Source organism: Scyliorhinus canicula, chromosome 9, assembly GCF_902713615.1.
Source record: "Scyliorhinus canicula chromosome 9, sScyCan1.1, whole genome shotgun sequence".
Classification (NCBI taxonomy): Eukaryota; Metazoa; Chordata; class Chondrichthyes; order Carcharhiniformes; family Scyliorhinidae; genus Scyliorhinus; species Scyliorhinus canicula.
This window is the reverse complement of record NC_052154.1, coordinates 166,783,302-166,800,706: the sequence shown is the minus strand read 5'-3', so window position 1 is coordinate 166,800,706 and position 17,405 is coordinate 166,783,302. Positions and strand designations below refer to the sequence as shown.

Sequence of the window (17,405 nt, the reverse complement as noted above, 5' to 3'; positions counted from 1 at the left end):
TCGTAGAGTAAGAGCTTACCCGCTGAGGAATGGAGGCCCATCAGCGGAGTAATTGGACTCTAGCATAATAGCCGGCCCAGGTAAGAGCTGAGCATGAGTAGTCCCGGCTGGAAGTGCACCGTGCATATAGTTTCAATAAGTTTCTTTAAGCCTCTCGTTTTGGACTTCTCTGTGGCCACTAAGTTACTTCATTACACATGAAGGACATTGGGATTCCTTGATAGACAGAGCAAGTAAAAATTATTTATTTATTCCCTAGTTTATGCTGCATATTAATACATAATGGGTATGATCTAACAAAAAAAAATAGAGTCTATTCTGGGCGGAGTTAGCGGCGTCGTTCCTGGCGCTACAAGTGCTGGGAACAGCCCCGCTATCTAATTGCACTCTTTTTTTTTTTTTTTTTTAAATTTTTTTTATTGGAATTTTTTGCAGAAAATATAACAAAAAGTATAGCAAAAAGCAGTAATATGCAACTAACAGCCCCATAACACCCACAATTCCCCCCATACCGTAACATCACATGTATCACATTCCCCACCCCCCCCCCCAAACAAGAGAACTTAACCATAAATTAAAATTAGATAAATCAAATTTAAATAAAATAAGCTAACATAATCAACGCCCCCCCCCCCCCCCCCCCCCCCCCCCGGGTTGCTGCTGCTACTGTCCCAGTACCCTATCGTTGAGCCAGAAAGTCGAGGAAAGGTTGCCACCGTTTAAAGAACCCTTGCACCGATCCTCTCAGGGCGAATTTAACCTTCTCAAGCTTAATAAAGCCCGCCATGTCATTGATCCAGGTCTCCACGCTTGGGGGCCTCGCGTCCTTCCACTGTAGCAAAATCCTTCGCCGGGCTACTAGGGACGCAAAGGCCAGCACACCGGCCTCTTTCGCCTCCTGCACTCCCGGCTCTACCCCAACCCCAAAGATCGCGAGTCCCCATCCTGGCTTGACCCTGGATCCCACCACCCTTGACACCGTCCTCGCCACCCCCTTCCAGAACTCCTCCAATGCCGGGCATGCCCAGAACATATGGGCATGGTTCGCTGGACTCCCCGAGCACCTGGCACACCTATCTTCACCCCCAAAGAACCTACTCATCCTCGTCCCAGTCATGTGGGCCCTATGCAGCACCTTGAATTGGATGAGGCTAAGCCGCGCACATGAGGAGGAAGAATTTACCCTCTCCAGGGCATCAGCCCATGTCCCGTCTTCGATCTGTTCCCCCAGTTCCCCCTCCCACTTCATTTTCAGCTCCTCTACTGACGCCTCTTCCTTCTCCTGCATAAGCTTGTAGATATCGGATATCTTCCCCTCCCCGACCCAGACCCCCGAGCACTCTTTTTTTTTTTTTTTTGATGGCCCAGCAGGGAACGCTGCCCCGAGGCCTCAATCAGTTGTCATTTCCTGTGCTTCTCCGTGCAGGAAGTGCACTCGACCCCCTGAACTCACTTAGCAGTGCGAGACATCTTGCAAGATCTGGTTGAATCTCGTGAGGCGTAAGAGCCAATGGGAATCTCAGCGGAGGCCTTTCCCGGGATCTACTGGCCACGTCGTGGGGCGTGGCTGGAAGATCGCGTCAAATATGTGTGGGAGATTGTGTGTGGTTCCTGAAATTTTTAAACTCATCAGTTTATTTACATTGCACATGTATATATTGAATCTTGTGTGATCTTTCTATAGATATTGTCCATCGAGATTTAAAACTGGAAAACATTTTGGTTAAAAGTAATGAAAGCAACAGTGAAATTGACATGAAACTGAACATCAAGGTAAATTAAATGAATTGTGCAATGAAATTATTGTGAAAAGTTTCATGTGTTCCTAAATCATTGACTCCCTTCCTCTCGCAGTATGAAGAATCCCTTTCTGAGCAGGTTCCAATCCCAAGGTCCATTCAAACTGTAGATCTCCAAATGCTACCTTGTCTAATTATAATGTTAGCATTAGCTTGTAAAACTACTAAAAATTAATAAGGACATAAGAACTAGGAGTACGCCATCTGGCCCCTTGAGCCTGCTCCGCCATTCAATAAGATCATGGCTGATCTTTTTGTGGACTCAGTTCCACTTACCCGCCCACTCACCATAATCTTTTATTCCTTTACTGTTCAAAAAACAGTAGTGGCCAGTTTGATTTGTGAAACCATTTGGAGCATGGATCAAGTAAACAATTTTCAAATGTTACTTAAAAACTTGGGCAGCTTCCATATCTATACTATAAAACCACCCCTGCTACCTCCCTGAACTCCATCATTGTTTCTGTGCTGTCAGGCAGCTTGTCCACAATTTTCTACAGTTAAGCATTGGGAAGACTGAAGTCATTGGGCTGGATTCTCCCAAAAAGGGATTTATGTCCCCACGCTGGCGTAAAAACGCTGGCGTTGCACTCCAGAGTTTCCTCAAAAAAAAGTCAGTCGATTCACTTACCTTCAGGGGCTAGCAGAGACCCAGAGTGATTCTCGCAGCTTTAGCTGTGGATACAGGCCCCTGCACGTCCGGTTTTGAGTCCGTGCATGCGCACGATGACGGCCTACAGCGGCTGTGCCGAGCACCATGACGGACACGGACCGCGAGGCAGCTCCGAAATGTAGGCCCCCCCGATCGGCCAGGCGCCCTTGCATTGGACCAGCCCGATATGTCCCCCGGCCACCCATAGGGCCCCGATCCCCCCCGCCCCCCCAACCAGGGCTTCCGCGGACTGAGGCTACAGCCTCCACGCACGGTTCCCGAACGTCAATAGGTGGTTAGAACCATGCCATCGGGAACTCGGCCGGCTGGGAGCGGAGTATCGCTGGACGGGCCATTGGCAATGGCTCCCCAGCTGCGCGGAGTAAATTGCGGAATCAGCGATTCTTGGGGCCCAAAGAATCCCTGGAGCGCCGGTGGGCCCGATGTTGGCACGAAAGTTGATTCTCCGCCCCCACGCCAAATACGGTTTTGGCCCGGGGCTGCGGAGAATCCAGCCCATTGTCTTTGGCTAAAACAAAAGGGCCTTAAGAATTTTTTTCTACATAAAAAATTATTTACAAGTATATTATTAATGTCATATCTTAAAGAACATACCTAACTATGGTCTCTCCAATTGTTGTATTATCCCCATCAATTCCTTATACTGATGGTTCTAATTGAGTAATTATTTTAGGAGTGATCTTTCTTGTTTAGAAAAGGCTGTGGTATAAAGGGTAAATAAGCCATGTGATTGTTTCGCAGCTGGGGCTTTGTAAGGTAAAGAAGCTTTTAAGTTTTAGTTTAGCTAATTTGATTGCAGCAGAAGACATGTAGTGAGAGAGAAGGCAGCTAGAGGCAGTTAATTCTAGAAGGCTAAAGAGGAAACCTCTTTCAGCCTTGCCAGAAGAAAAGCCATACTTTGAAGTAATGGTTAAGAAAACAGATGCCGGAAATCTGAAGTCCAACCAGTTAAAGAAACTGGAGAAATTAAGAGAGGTTTCTAAAAAGGCTAGAGTGAACGGAACAGAGGAAACTGGGAACCAGAACAGATCACTGTTCAATAAAGTCACAGAGTTGAAAAGGCATTGGATCATGAGAGGCCAGAAAGATATCTGCAAGAGTGCTAAGGTTTATGAGAAATTACAATAGTTTGGGAGATATTATTTGAAATAATTGTGGATATCAGTGGCTGAATCCCGGAGTTGTTGCAAAAGTCTTTAGGACAATGGAAACCTGAAGGGAGAGGAGTATTGTGAGCAGTTTTGGGCCCCGTATCTAAGGAGGGATGTTCTTGGCCTTGGAAAGAGTCCAGAGGACGTTCATAAGAATGATCCCTGGAATGAAGAACTTGTCATATGAGGAACGGTTGAGGACTCGGGGTCTGTATTCGTTGGAGTTTAGAAGGATGAGGGGGGATCTTATTGAAACTTACAGGAAACTTCCTGGCCTGGAAGAGTGGATGTGGAGAGGCTGTTCCCACTTGTAGGAAAAACTAGAAGCAGAGGACGCAATCTCAGACTAAAAGGACGATGCTTTGGAACAGAGATGAGGAGGAATTTCTTCGGCCAGAGGGTGGTGAATCTGTGAAACTCTTAGCCGCAGAAGGCTGTGGAGGCCAAATCACTGATTGTCTTCAAGACAGAGAGAGATAGGTTCTTTTTTTTTTAAAATAATTTTTATTCAAATTTTCACATTTTCACAAAAAAGAAAACAATAACAGAAAATTTTAAGAACACAAAAAAAACAGAACACCCCCACCCGCCGTAAATACAAAAGAGAAACAATAAATTAACGCCCGTCATTGGCAAAAAACAGATATTCAACCCAAAACAAAAACAAAGAGACAACCCCCCTCCGCCCCCCCCCCCCCCCACCCCCCGGGTTGCTGCTGCTGTTGACCTTTTGTTTTTACCGTTCTGCCAGGAGATCTAGGAATGGTTGCCATCTCCTGAGAAACCCCTGCACTGACCCCCTTAGGGCAAATTTCACCCTCTCCAATTTAATAAACCCCGCCATATCGTTGACCCAGGCCTCCACACTTGGGGGCCTCTCATCCTTCCACTGAAGAAGAATCCTCCGCCGGGCTACTAGGGACCAGAACATTGGCCTCTTTCGCCTCCTGCACTCCCGGCTCCACTGCAACCCCAAATATTGCGAGTCCCCAGCCTGGATTGACCTTGGATCCTACCACCCTCGATACGTCCTTGCTCCACCCTTCCAAAATTCCCCCAGTGCTGGGCATGCCCAGAACATGTGGACATGGTTTGCTGGGCTCCCTGAGCACCTGATACACCTGTCCTCGGTCCCAAAAAACCGGCTCATCCTTGTCCCGGTCATATGAGCCCTATGCAGTACCTTAAACTGTATGAGGCTAAGCCTCGCATACGAAGAGGAGGAGTTCACCCTTTCTAGGGCATCCGCCCACGTCCCCTCCTCAATCTCCTCACCCACCTCCTCCTCCCATTTATCTTTCAGCTCCTCCACTGAGGCCTCGTCTACCTCCTGCATCACCTGGTACACTTTCGAGATCCTCCCCTCTCCAACCCGTACCCCCGAGAGCACCCTGTCCTGGACCCTACGCGGCGGCAGCAGGGGGAACCCCGCCACCTGCCGCCTGACAAACGCCCTTACTTACATTTACCTAAAGGTGTTCCCGGGGAGAGCCTGAACTTCCCTTCCAGCTCACCCAGGCTCGCAAACGTCCCGTCTATGAACAGGTCCCCCAGCCTCCTGACACCTGCCCTGTGCCAACTGAGGAACCCCCCACCTCCCCCCTGTGCCGCCTCCATTGCCCCCAAATCTTGAGGGTAGCTGCCACCACCGGGCTCGTGGTATACCTCGTCGGAGGGAGCGGCAGCGGCGCCGTTGCAAGCGCTTCCAGGCTCGTACCCACACAGGATGCCATCTCCAGCCTCTTCCATGCCGCCCCTCCCCGTCCATTACCCACTTACGTACAATCGCTGCGTTGGCAGCCCAATAATACCCACAGAGGTTGGGCAAAGCCAGCCCCCCCCCCCATCGCTGCCCCGCTCCAAGAACACCCGTCTCACCCTTGAAGTCCCGTGTGCCCACACAAACCCCATAATGCTCCTGTTAACCCGCCTGAAAAAGGCCTTCGGGATAAGGATGGGGAGGCACTGGAACAGGAACAGAAACCTCGGGAGCACCGTCACCTTGACTGACTGCACCCTACCCGCCAAAGACAGCGGCAGCATGTCCCACCTCTTAAACTCCTCCTTCATTTGCTCCACCAGCCTTGTGAGGTTTAGCTTATGCAAGGCCCCCCAGCTGCTGGCCACCTGAACCCCCAAGTACCTGAAGCTCCTCTTTGCCCTTTTCAGTGGGAACCTCCCAATCCCCCCCTCCTGGTCCCCCAGGTGTACCACAAACAGCTCACTTTTCCCAAAGTTAAGCTTATACCCTGAGAAATCCCCAAATTCCCGGAGAATACCCATCACCACCAGCATTCCCCCCACCGGGTCCGCCACATACAACAATAGGTCATCCGCATAGAGCGACACTCGGTGCTCCTCCCCACCCCGGACCAGCACCCTCCAATCCCCCGACTCCCTCAGCGCCATAGCTGGGGGTTCAATTGCCAGCGCAAAAAGTAGGGGGGACAGGGGACACCCCTGCCTCGTCCCCTGGTATAGTCTAAAATACTCCGACCTCCTCTTATTCATGGCCACACTCCCAATCGGGGCCTCATACAACAGCCTCACCCAACTGACAAACCCCTCCCCAAACCCGAACCTTTCCAGCACCTCCCACAAGTACCCCCACTCGGCCCTATCAAAGGCCTTCTCCACATCTAGCGCCACCACTATCTCCACCTCCCCTTCCACCGCCGGCATCATAATAACGTTCAAGAGCCTCCGTATATTAGTGATCAGCTGCCTGCCCTTCACAAACCCCGTTTGATCCTCGTGGATAACCTGCGGCACACAATCTTCCATCCTCGTGGCTAAGATTTTTGCCAACAACTTGGCGTCCACATTCAGGAGTGAGATCGGCCTGTATGACCCACACTGCAGGGGATCCTTGTCTCGCTTAAGGATCAAGGAGATCAGCGCCCGAGACATCGTCAGGGGCAAAGACCCCCTCTCCTTCGCCTCGTTGAAGGTCCTAACCAACAGGGGGCCCAGCAGGTCTGCATACGCCTTGTAAAATTCAACCGGGAACCCATCCGGCCCCGGCGCCTTCCCCGACTGCATGTTCCCTATCCCTTTAACCAGCTCCTCAACGGGCGCCCCAGATCCTCCACCCGTCCCTCCTCCACCCTCGGGAATCTCAGCCGGTCCAAAAAGCGCCCATCCCCCCCCTTCTCCGCCGGAGGTTCGGACCGATATAGTCTCTCATAATAGTCCCTGAAGACCCCATTAATGTCTACCCCCCTCCGCACCACATTTCCTCCCCGGTCCTTAACTCCACCAATCTCCCTAGCCACATCCCGCTTACGGAGCTGGTGTGCCAGCATCCTACTCGTCTTCTCCCCATACTTGTACACCGCACCCTGAGCCTGTCTCCGTTGAGCCTCCGCCTTTCTGGTGGTCAACAAGTCGAACTCAGCACGAAGGCTGCGCCGCTCCCTCAGCAATCCCTCCTCCGGTGCCTCCGCGTACCTCCTGTCCACCCTCACCATCTCCCCCACCATTCTCTCCCTTTCTCTCTCCTGCCCTTTCTCCCTGTGGGCCCGAATGGAGATCAACTCCCCCCGAACCACCACCTTCAGCGCCTCCCAGACCGTCCCCACTCGGACCTCCCCATTATCGTTGGCCTCCAGGTACCTCTCGATGCATCCTCGAACCCGCCCCCTCACATCCTCGTCCGCCAGCAGCCCCACCTCCATGCGCCACAACGGGCGCTGGTCCCTCTCCTCCCCCAGCTCGAGGTCCACCGAATGCGGGGCATGGTCAGAAATGGCTATCGCCGAGTATTCAGCATCTACTACCCCTGCAATCAGCGCCTTACTCAAAACAAAGTCGTCGATCCGGGAGTAGGCCTTATGCACATGGGAGAAGTATGAAAATTCCCTGGCCCTCGGCCTCGCGAACCTCCAAGGATCCACCCCTCCCATCTGGTCCATAAACCCCCTCAGCACCTTAGCCGCCGCAGACCTCCTACCCATCCTGGAACTGGATCGATCCAGTGGCGGATCCAGCACCGTGTTGAAATCCCCCCCCCCATTATCAGGCCCCCCACCTCCAAATCTGGAATGCGGTCCAACATGCGCCGCATGAAACCCGCATCATCCCAATTCGGGGCATATACATTGATCAGCACCACCCGCTCCCCTTGTAGCTTGCCGCTCACCATCACGTACCTCCCGCTGCTGTCTGCCACCACACTCGACACCTCAAACGACACCCTCTTCCCCACCAGGATCGCCACCCCCCGTTTTTTTGCATCCAGCCCCGAATGAAACACTTGGCCCACCCACCCCTTCCTCAACCTGACCTGATCCGCCACCTTCAGGTGTGTCTCCTGAAGCATAGCCACGTCCGCCTTCAGCCCCCTCAGGTGCGCGAACACGCGGGACCGTTTGACCGGCCCATTCAGTCCCTTCACATTCCAGGTGATCAGCCGGATCGGAGGGCCACTTGCCCCCCTCCCCCGTCGACTAGCCATCACCCTTCCGTAGTCCGCCACGTGCCCGCGCCCCCCGCTCAGCCCGTTCCCCACAGCGACAGACCCCCATCCCGACCCCCTCTGCAAGCTCCGGCTCCGTCTTGGCCATTCCAGCAGCAACCCGGTACCCCACCCATTCCCCCCCCCCCCCCCCCCCCCCCCCCCCCAAGCTGTGGCCCCCCTATCTGCGTAACTCCGGTCATAGTACTTCTGTAAGTCAGCCGATTCCTGCTGACCCCGGCTGCTCCCGCCACCCCAATTACCCTCCCCAGTGTCCCCCAACCATTCCCCCAATGCCGACCCCGCCCCCTGCTTCTCCAGTGTGGGAGAGAGGCCCGCGCCCCCCATCCCAAGCCCCGCCCCCCGACCCAAAACGCAGGAAGATAGGCACATGACCCAACAGGGCCACGAACCCCATCCAAACCCGTAACCAGTGAAATAATAAAAATCCCAACATGATATAAAACACCCAAGTAAACAGATAACAGTCACGAAAAGCAGAAAAGAAAAGGCAAGACAGCAAAAAAAACAAACAGCGTCCAATAGAACCAAAAAGAGCGAAAGGATATCAAGGAGGACAAAACCTCCGGGCTGCGTACAATGTTCCCCAGCCCCCAGTCTTCAGTTCAAGTCCAGCTTCTCTGCCTGCCTGGACAAAAGTCCAGGCCTCATCCGGGGAGTCAAAATAAAGTTGGGGGTCTTTATAAGTGACCCACAGGCGTGCCGGCTGTCATAGACCAATCTTGACCCCCTTCTTGTGGAGCACTGCCTTCGCCTGGTTAAACTCAGCCCTTCTCTTCGCCACCTCCGCACTCCAGTCCTGGTAAATCCTGATCTCCGTATTCTCCCACTTACTACTCCTCTCCCTCTTCGCCCAACGAAGCACACACTTACGGTCGACCAAGCATTGAAATCGGACCAGCACTGCCCTGTGTGGCTCGTTCGGCCCGAGCTTCCGCAGCCGCACCCGATGGGCACTCTCCAGCTCCAGCGGTCCCCGGAACGACCCCGTGCCCATCAGCGTGTTCAGCATCAGGACCACGTAGGCCCCCAAATTCGAACCTTCCAGCCCCTCCGGGAGGCCCAAAATCCGCAGATTCTTCCGGAGGGAGCGGTTCTCCATCTCCTCCATCCTTGCCAACCATTTCTTGTGAAGCGCCTCGTGCGACTCCACCTTCACCGCCAGGCCGAGGAGTTTGTCCTCGTTCTCCGAAGCCTTTTGCTGCAGCTCCCGAATCTCCGCCGCCTGAGCCGTCTGAGTTGCCCCGAGCCTGTCCAGCGATGCCCTCAACGGCTCCAGGATCTCAGCTTTTAGTTCCTGGAAGGAGGGCAGCAGCTGCTGCCACGCTGCCGGTTCCCTGCCCGCCGCCATCTTGTCCTTTTTGCCTCGCACCTTCTTCTGCTGCAAAGTTGATTTTCTGGATAGATAGGTTCTTGATCAATAAGGGGATCAGGGGTTTTGGGGAGAAGGCAGGAGAATGAGGATGAGAAAAATATCAGCCATGTTTGAATGGCGGAGCAGACTCGATGGGCCGAGTGGCCTAATTCTGCTCCTATATCATATGGTCTTATGATCTTAAAACCTGAAAGTGAAACCTTGATGGAAGCAGTGAAAGGAAAGCATGATTTCAAATAAGATTTGGAAGTGTAACTTTTGAAAGCAGAATTTGAAATCACTCGTGTGGAAGCCGGAGTTTAGTGAGACGAGGAGACTCGTGGGATAAGAATTGTCTGGGGGGAATTTTGAGGAGAACTTCACATTCACTGAGGTTCTGAGAGAACTGTGTCTTACCATAGTCATCTTGTATGCTTAAAGGGACTTGTGTATTAGCTTCATGTACCTTGTAATCTGTGTTAATCTTAAAACCTGTGTGTAATTATTAAGATAAGTGGGGTGGAGTAAAGGGACATTGTAAAATAATCCAACTTTTCTTGTTTAATAAATGTTTTTTCCTTGTTCAAACTAATTGGTGATCCTGTGACTGTTCCTCTACATTTTATTTAAAAAAAATAAAAGTTACGGGTTTCCTAGCGGCATGGGGTGGCTTCAGTGGGAAACCCCGTTGACAAGCGGCGTGAAGAGAGAATCTCGCCACCAGCTAATGGCGTGCTGTTGAGAAAAACATGGCTGGGGGACCGGAGAATCCAGTTCACGGTCTTTTGAGACAGGGTTCCATTCTGGGATCTTCCCATCCAGTTGTAACAACAACTGGGATCGTAACACTAATCAAATGAATTCTGCTTCATTGAAGATGTACTCACCATGGAAGCATTCTCAGACAGGTAAAGATGGTTGTGAACATCCCCACTGGAAACTCTCCAAACTGCACCATTTTTTTTAATGAAACGCAAAGCTCAAGAGTTGACTCAATAGGAGAACTGTAGGAAATTGATGCTCAGAAAAATGCATTGCAAATATCCTGTGCTACAGTGTCCAACCCATTCTGAAATGTTTTCATTACCCAGGTGACTGATTTTGGACTTTCTGTGCAGAAAGGGGGTGTTGGCAGTGACAAAATGTTGCAGGCAACCTGTGGAACACCTTTGTACATGGGTAAGAAATCTGTTGACATTTACATGTATTTTCTCCCCAGAGATTTGCACTTAATCTTGCATAGTTCACCGATGCTTATTTCTGGTTTCATGTGTACAGAATTGGACAAAACAGAGAGTTAAAAAACAAAAAGTAATTCTAGATGTTGTAAAAGTATAACCTTTGGCTCAGATGTTCCGCAACACATTACATTTATCTCAATTATTTCCTTGATCTAGGTAATTGATAAAAGATTAAAATTGTAGTAGAAATTAGCAATAATGCACGTATTCAATACCAATTCTGCATGCCACCATGCTGTGTTAGAGTGACTTCATTTCTACCAGCAGGTGTGCTTTTAATGACTTGTTTTTTAAGCAAATGAAGAATAAAGTTACATGCCCCAGTCATTGAAAACTGACATTTTCTTTTCCATACAAAGCTGGACAGAGATCATAGGCATTGCAAAGAAGTATGTTGGAGCTTTACCTGAGGGTGTTGAGACTATTACATTTTTGGAGGAAATTGGGTAAATGTTTGAATAGGAGGAAAATGGGGTGACATCCCGGGCAGTGGAATGAGGTCTGAATTGCTCTAGCAAAGAGTTGGCACGGAGATGATGAACAAAATGACCTCCTTCTGTACTGTCAGCCTGTTTGATTCAATGGTTCGTAAATTTCATTGAGATGTGGATGTGAAATCACAATCAGAAAATTGTTATTTTAGTGGCTCCTGAACCTGAAATAATTTTATTGCATTATCGCTGCCACATGTGCAATAATTTTATATCTAACACTGTTACAAAATCTTTTTGATATCACTGAAATTGATTGTGATGTTATTACTGGAAGATTGAGAGTTTACCTGTTTAGTGCATTACTGAGAAATTGCACACTAAATCAAATTTTTAAATAATTTCTTTTATGTAACAAATGGCACATACATACACACCAGGTTTAAATGTATTCATTAACAGAATGGGCGTGATTTAACGGGGAAAAGAGAGTCCTGTTTTGGGCACAGCGAGGTGTTTCTAGGCACCTGCAGCACCGAGAACGACCTTGTTATCAAATGGGACTTTTTTTTTACTTCGGCGAGGAACAACCACTGAGATGGCACTTACCTTCATTTCCTGTACTTAGGAGTTCAGCTCGTTAGTGCAGGAAAAGATCGGGCGCCATTTTTAAATGCTGCCCCGATCTCTCGACCCTCCCCCCCTTGGCATCTCCATCGTGACCGCTGCACCCCCCCACCCAATGCACCAACTTACCCATTGAGGAGTCCTCCAAACCCCCTCACCCCATAAGGGCAAGGCACCCCGGGCAAGATCCCTGGCATGGATAACCTGGCACCCAAGCACCTTGGCACTGCCAGGGTGCCAAGGTGTCTGGGTGGCAGAGGGAGTACAAAGGCGCTATCCTGCCCAGAGCCCGACCAGCTGGGGGTCTCCGATGGCCTTTCAGACCACCAAGGTGCCATTACGCCTGATCCACGTTTGTGGGTCCAGTACTAAACGTCGCCATCCAGATTGTGATGTCTTGCAAAATCTCATTAGATCTCATGTGGCACCCTGAACGTCATAGTTCTCACGAGAGGCCTCTTGCGAGGTTTAACGGCCTCATCACGTCACTGGGTCGGGCGGGACAAGGCCGTTCGATCATGCCCAATATCCCGGACCACTGGCCAACTTCTAAATGTTATGTAACGATTTAACCGACAGACTATTTGTGAGCAGCAGATGTCAGGCACAATCTAACAGAAACGTTTCAAAGTATCATTTCTGGCAGGTTTTGCTGGGAGTTTCATAGATATCATAGAATTTACAGTGCAGAAAGAAGCCATTCGACCCATCGAGTCTGCACCACCCTAGCTGTCAGCGAGTTCCCCAAGTCTTAACCAAACATAGTTACTTTGTGGACCCTTGGGGACTTTTCCACCAGGCTAGCCCCACTTAAGGCGTGATCTATCGACCATGCTGCACCCAAAAAGCAGTGCACTGCAGCGCAATGTGGCCAGTAAATGATGGGAGACCCTACTCCCGGGATCTATCCGGCTTGTCATGCCTTGCGAGATCTAACACTATCTTGCAAAACGTTGCAATATGAAGAGTGCCCATTGTGAGCGGGATCACTTTTTGCCAGATTTGCATAATAGAGCCAGACAGCTAGTTTCACTTTAATATGCAATTCCCTGAGGTAACCAAGGTGTTGGGATCTTTCCCCTTTGCCTTGGAGATCTCGGGCGAATTCTGTTCAGTACTGGGCTCCACAAACGGGGACCAGATGGAACGGCACTTGTGGGGGTCTCCCAGGGGATTGAAGGCCCCCAGGTACATGCTTTCTGGGCAAGGTGGTGGTGCTCAGGTGGCACAGCCAGCTGGCAGAGGCACTGCCAGAGTGCCAGGCTGGCACTGCCAAGGTGCCCAAGTAGCAGCAGCAGTGCCAGGGTACTAAGGTGTCATGGTGGCATTTTCTTTCATGGCGGTGATCGGGCAGAGCTGCCCTGCACGGACGAGGGAGGGCTGGTGACCAACTGATAGTGAGTTGGGGCTGGGGAGGTTCGGGAGTTGGGTCGGCAACTAGAGAGGTGAAGACGCCATTTACAAATGGCATTCCGATCGCTCCGTCCACTGAGGGGTTTGGGTGAGTGGGGCTCCTCAGTGCAGGAAATCGGGCCGCCATTTTGAAAGGGTGCCCTGAACTCTAGTGGGCTTGAGGGTCCCCCACACACCCCATTTTGCCTGGACCATGTTTGTGTGGACCAGTACTGAACGGCACTCCCAAGGGGAGGCTGGTAGGTGCTGGGAGCCCTATAGATCCAGTTGAGCAGGACTAAGCAGGTTTTAAACATACTTGGGCGTGCTAGGCCTGATCCCACCATTGTGGCTGGTTTCATGATCGCCGCGCCTCGCGAGACCTGGGGACATCTCGTGAGGTGTGCTGGCAGTCAGGAAGCCTGCAGGAGTTCTCTCCTGGCATCTATCGGCCATGTCGTGCTCCTGTTAGGGAGCAACGCGGCCACTAAATGCTGCCTAACACAGTCTCATAACACACACGGATTTTTACTACCAAGGTGGGCAGGCTCGAGTCGGGAAATTTCCCAGCTCACCCCACCCGCCTTGGTAAAAAGGTCCCCAAAATGTGCAATTTTTATCTGGGGATTTATCGGAGGATGTGCGGGTGTGGGATAGAGAGGTCTGTGCTGTCACCCCTGGAAGCGAATCAGGTGCGACCAAGTGCCTAGCAGGGCTGGTTAAAAGGCCCACTTCCCTTTAGTTATTTGGTTATATTTTAGGCCTCCCGACCAAGGGGAGAGTGGGGGGCATGAATTAGCATGGAGGTGAATGGGTAAAACTCTTTTAACTCGCCTTTGAGAAGTTTCCCAACTTCAAACAATTATTTGTCAGCATTAAGTCATAAATAAAATAAGGATCCTATTTTACAGAAAGCAATGTGTCTGATATTGGCAGAGACAAGCTCGGCGAACAACAAAGTAATTATTTAGCTTTATGTTGATCAGTCAGTGGTCAACAAAGACGCGTGAATTATTCCCATGGTACATGCTGAAACACATCCAAATCTAGCAGACATTAAAGCCATTATGTTAGGATGGCAGGCTGTGTAGACCAGTTTAAGTTGTTTATTCTCTTTTAAAGACAGCATTTTTGCTATCGTTCTCTTTGCAGTCCCTAGCTGGCTCTAGGAGGACACCAGATGGTGCTATTATTATTGCTATTCAGCAAGGCTGAAGGCATGGGCAACTGACTTGACAATGACAGTGTGCATGAAAAGAGATAAAATGGGTTTTTTAAATGAAGAATGCTTTTGTGATTATTTTACAATTTTGTTATATGTCAAATTGTAGCTGCACGAACAATATGCAGAATTGGTGGTTAAAGCAAGTCAAAGTGATTAGATTGTTAGAGATGTATTAAGGGCGCGATACTCCGCTCCCCACGCTGGGTGGGAGAATCGCGGGAGGGCCGGGCGACTCATTTCACGCCCCCCTGGCGCACCCCGCGATTCTCCCACCCCCCGCTCGGAAGAATCGCCATTCGCCGTTTTTTCACGGCGACCGGCTATTCTCCGACCTGGATGGGCCAAGCGGCCTGCCATTCGCGACCGTTTCACGACGGTGGCAACCACACCACATCGTGAACATGGGCGCCAAAGGCCCGTTTGAAGCTTGTGGGGGGCGGAGAGGGGAGTGAGCACCACGGCCGTGCTCGGGAGGGGACTAGCCTGCGATCGGTGCCCACCGATCGCCGGACCGGCGTCTCAAAGCGACGCACTCTTTCCCCTCCGCCGCCCCGCAAGATCAAGCTGCCACGTCTTGCGGGGCAGCGGAGGGGAAGACAGTCACCGCGCATGTGCGGGTTGGAGCCGGCCAACCTGCGCATGCGCGGCTGGTGTCACTTAGGCGCACCGGCTGCGTCATTCTCGGCGCGCCGTCTTGACGCAAGCATCAAGGCCCGGCCGCCGAGAATAACGGAACGCCGCTCCTAGCCCCCCGGGTGGGGGTGAATACGGTGAGAGGAGCGGCCTCCGAGGCTGTCCTGAAACTCGGACGAGTTCACGACGGCCTTCCCGATTTTTCCCGGGAGCGGAGAATTCCGCCCTAAGTTTCTGTGTTGCTAATAAGAAACTTAAATAACTTTTATTTCATACAGGGTCAATGATGTGTGGATAAAACTGCCCTGTGATGTTGGCATATGTTATTTTAAACAGTTTAACATGCCCTTTGAAAGAACATACAAGAAAGGGGGAAATCTCATAGGAACTTTTAAAATCCTAACAGGACTAGACAGGATAGATGTAATAAGGATGTTCCCGATGGTGGGGGTGTCCAGAACCAGGGGTCACAGGGTAGACTGTTTCGGACAGAGATGAGGAGAAATTTCTGCACCTAGAGAGCAGTCACCCTGAGGAATTTGCTGCCACAAAGTAGTTGAGGCAAAAACGTTACATGTTTTCGAGAAGCAGTTAGATATAACACTTGGGATGAAGAAGATCAAGGATATAGGGGGAAATCGGGATCAGGCTATTGAGTTGGATGATTAGCTGTGAATGGCGGAACAGGCTTAAAGGACCTCCTCCTCCTAATTTCTATGTTTATCTAAATCACAGAAATGTTACAGCACAGAAGGAGACCATGTAGAGCATTGTGTCTGCACCAGCTCTCCAAACAAGTATTATGTCTTAGTGCCATTCCCCTGCCTTTTCCCCGTACCCTGTGTATTGTTTCTATTCAAGTACTCATCTAATGCCCTCTTGATTGCCTCAGTTGAACCTGCCTCAACCACATTTCCAGGCAGTGCATTCCAGACCCGAACCACATGCTCTGTGAAAGTTTTTTTCTCACATTAAGTTTATTTCTTTTGCACACTACTTTAAATCTGTGTTTTCTCGTTCTTGGTCCTTTTAGGACCAAGTTCTCAAGGACCAAGGGACTCCTGCGCTACCTGGCCTAATTCTCTTGGACTGGTTGATGGTCACCGATTCCTTCTCTGCCTCTAGGCCCTTAAGTTGTGATGTGACCACCCCTCTGAATGTGCTAGCCACAAAGTTCTCAGGAGCTTTACTCAAATACGTTGAACGCTTATATGTCGTTGTCGGCTGTTTTTGGATTTGAGAATGATGCAGCACGGTAGCACAAGTGAATAGCACTATGGCTTCACAGCGCCAGGTCCCAGGTTCGATTCCCCGCTGGGTCACTGTCTGTGCAGAGTCTGCCCGTTCTCCCTGTGTGTGCATGGATTTCCTCCGGGTGCTCCGGTTTTCTCCCACAGTCCAAAGACGTGCAGTTTCGGTGGATTGGCCGTGTTAAATTGCCCTTAGTGACCAAAAAGGTTAGGAAGGGTTATTGGGTTATGAGGATAGGGTGGAAGTGAGGGCTTAAGTGGGTCGGTGCAGACTCGAAGGGCCAAATGGCCTCCTTCTGCACTGTATGCTCTATGTTTATGAGTATGAACAGTTTCTCCCTATCGACTCTGGCCAGCAGCCTCATGGTTTTTAACATCTCTATCAAATCTCCTCTAAGCCGCCTTTTCTCCAAGGAGGCTTGAGCAACATCTCCAATCTATCCTCATAAATGAAGGGTGCGATCTTCCCAGAAGGGAACAAAGTCCCCTAGCGAGCCCGTTCAGTCACATGTTTCCTGGCACTCACAGTGCTGAGAGACACATGGCTATTCAACGTGACTTGCTTTGAATAAAGGACCTGAATGGGGAACGCACGGCTAAGGCCGCACATAGCCCTGATTTTTACAATGGGGAGCTCCACTCGCCGGAATTCCCCATTCTACCTAGAGAAATAGAATCCTGATCTCCGAGACCCCCAAAACATTCCCTAGCCCCCACCCCCCCCCCCCCCCCCCCCCCCCTCCTAAACACAGTATGATAGAGTCCCCGGCCACCGTTACACCCCCCCCTCCATACCCACACCAGGCAACCCTGGCCCGAACGTGCATGCACAGAAAATGTCAGATTGACACCTTGGCAGTGCCAACCTAGCACCCTGACAATGCCTATGCCACCTGGAAGTGCCAACCTGAGCATCTGACAATGCCACCATGCCACCATACCACCCTGGGGTAACGTCTACAGCCTCTCTATTCCCCCAACTTATGAATCCCTATCACTATTTATCTTCCCTTCTTCTCCCTGACCTCCTGTCTAACCTTTTATTATGGTCAGCACGGTAGCATTGTGGATAGCACAATTGCTTAACAGCTCCAGGGTCCCAGGTTCGATTCCGGCTTGGGTCACTGTCTGTGCGGAGTCTGCACATCCTCC

The 17,405-nt window shown here is 50.8% G+C and overlaps 1 protein-coding gene across 9 annotated transcripts in view; it reads left to right on the top strand.

The window, feature by feature from the left end:
* The window catches only part of stk33 (serine/threonine kinase 33), a 243,418-nt gene that overhangs the window by 144,374 nt on the left and 81,639 nt on the right, over nucleotides 1-17,405 (top strand). For all 9 annotated transcript variants that reach the window (XM_038808129.1, XM_038808123.1, XM_038808125.1 and 6 more), the window contains 2 exons: nucleotides 1,685-1,773; nucleotides 10,546-10,633. In XM_038808129.1, the coding sequence (XP_038664057.1) occupies nucleotides 1,685-1,773; nucleotides 10,546-10,633 (177 nt within the window). The remainder of the gene's footprint in view (nucleotides 1-1,684; nucleotides 1,774-10,545; nucleotides 10,634-17,405) is intronic.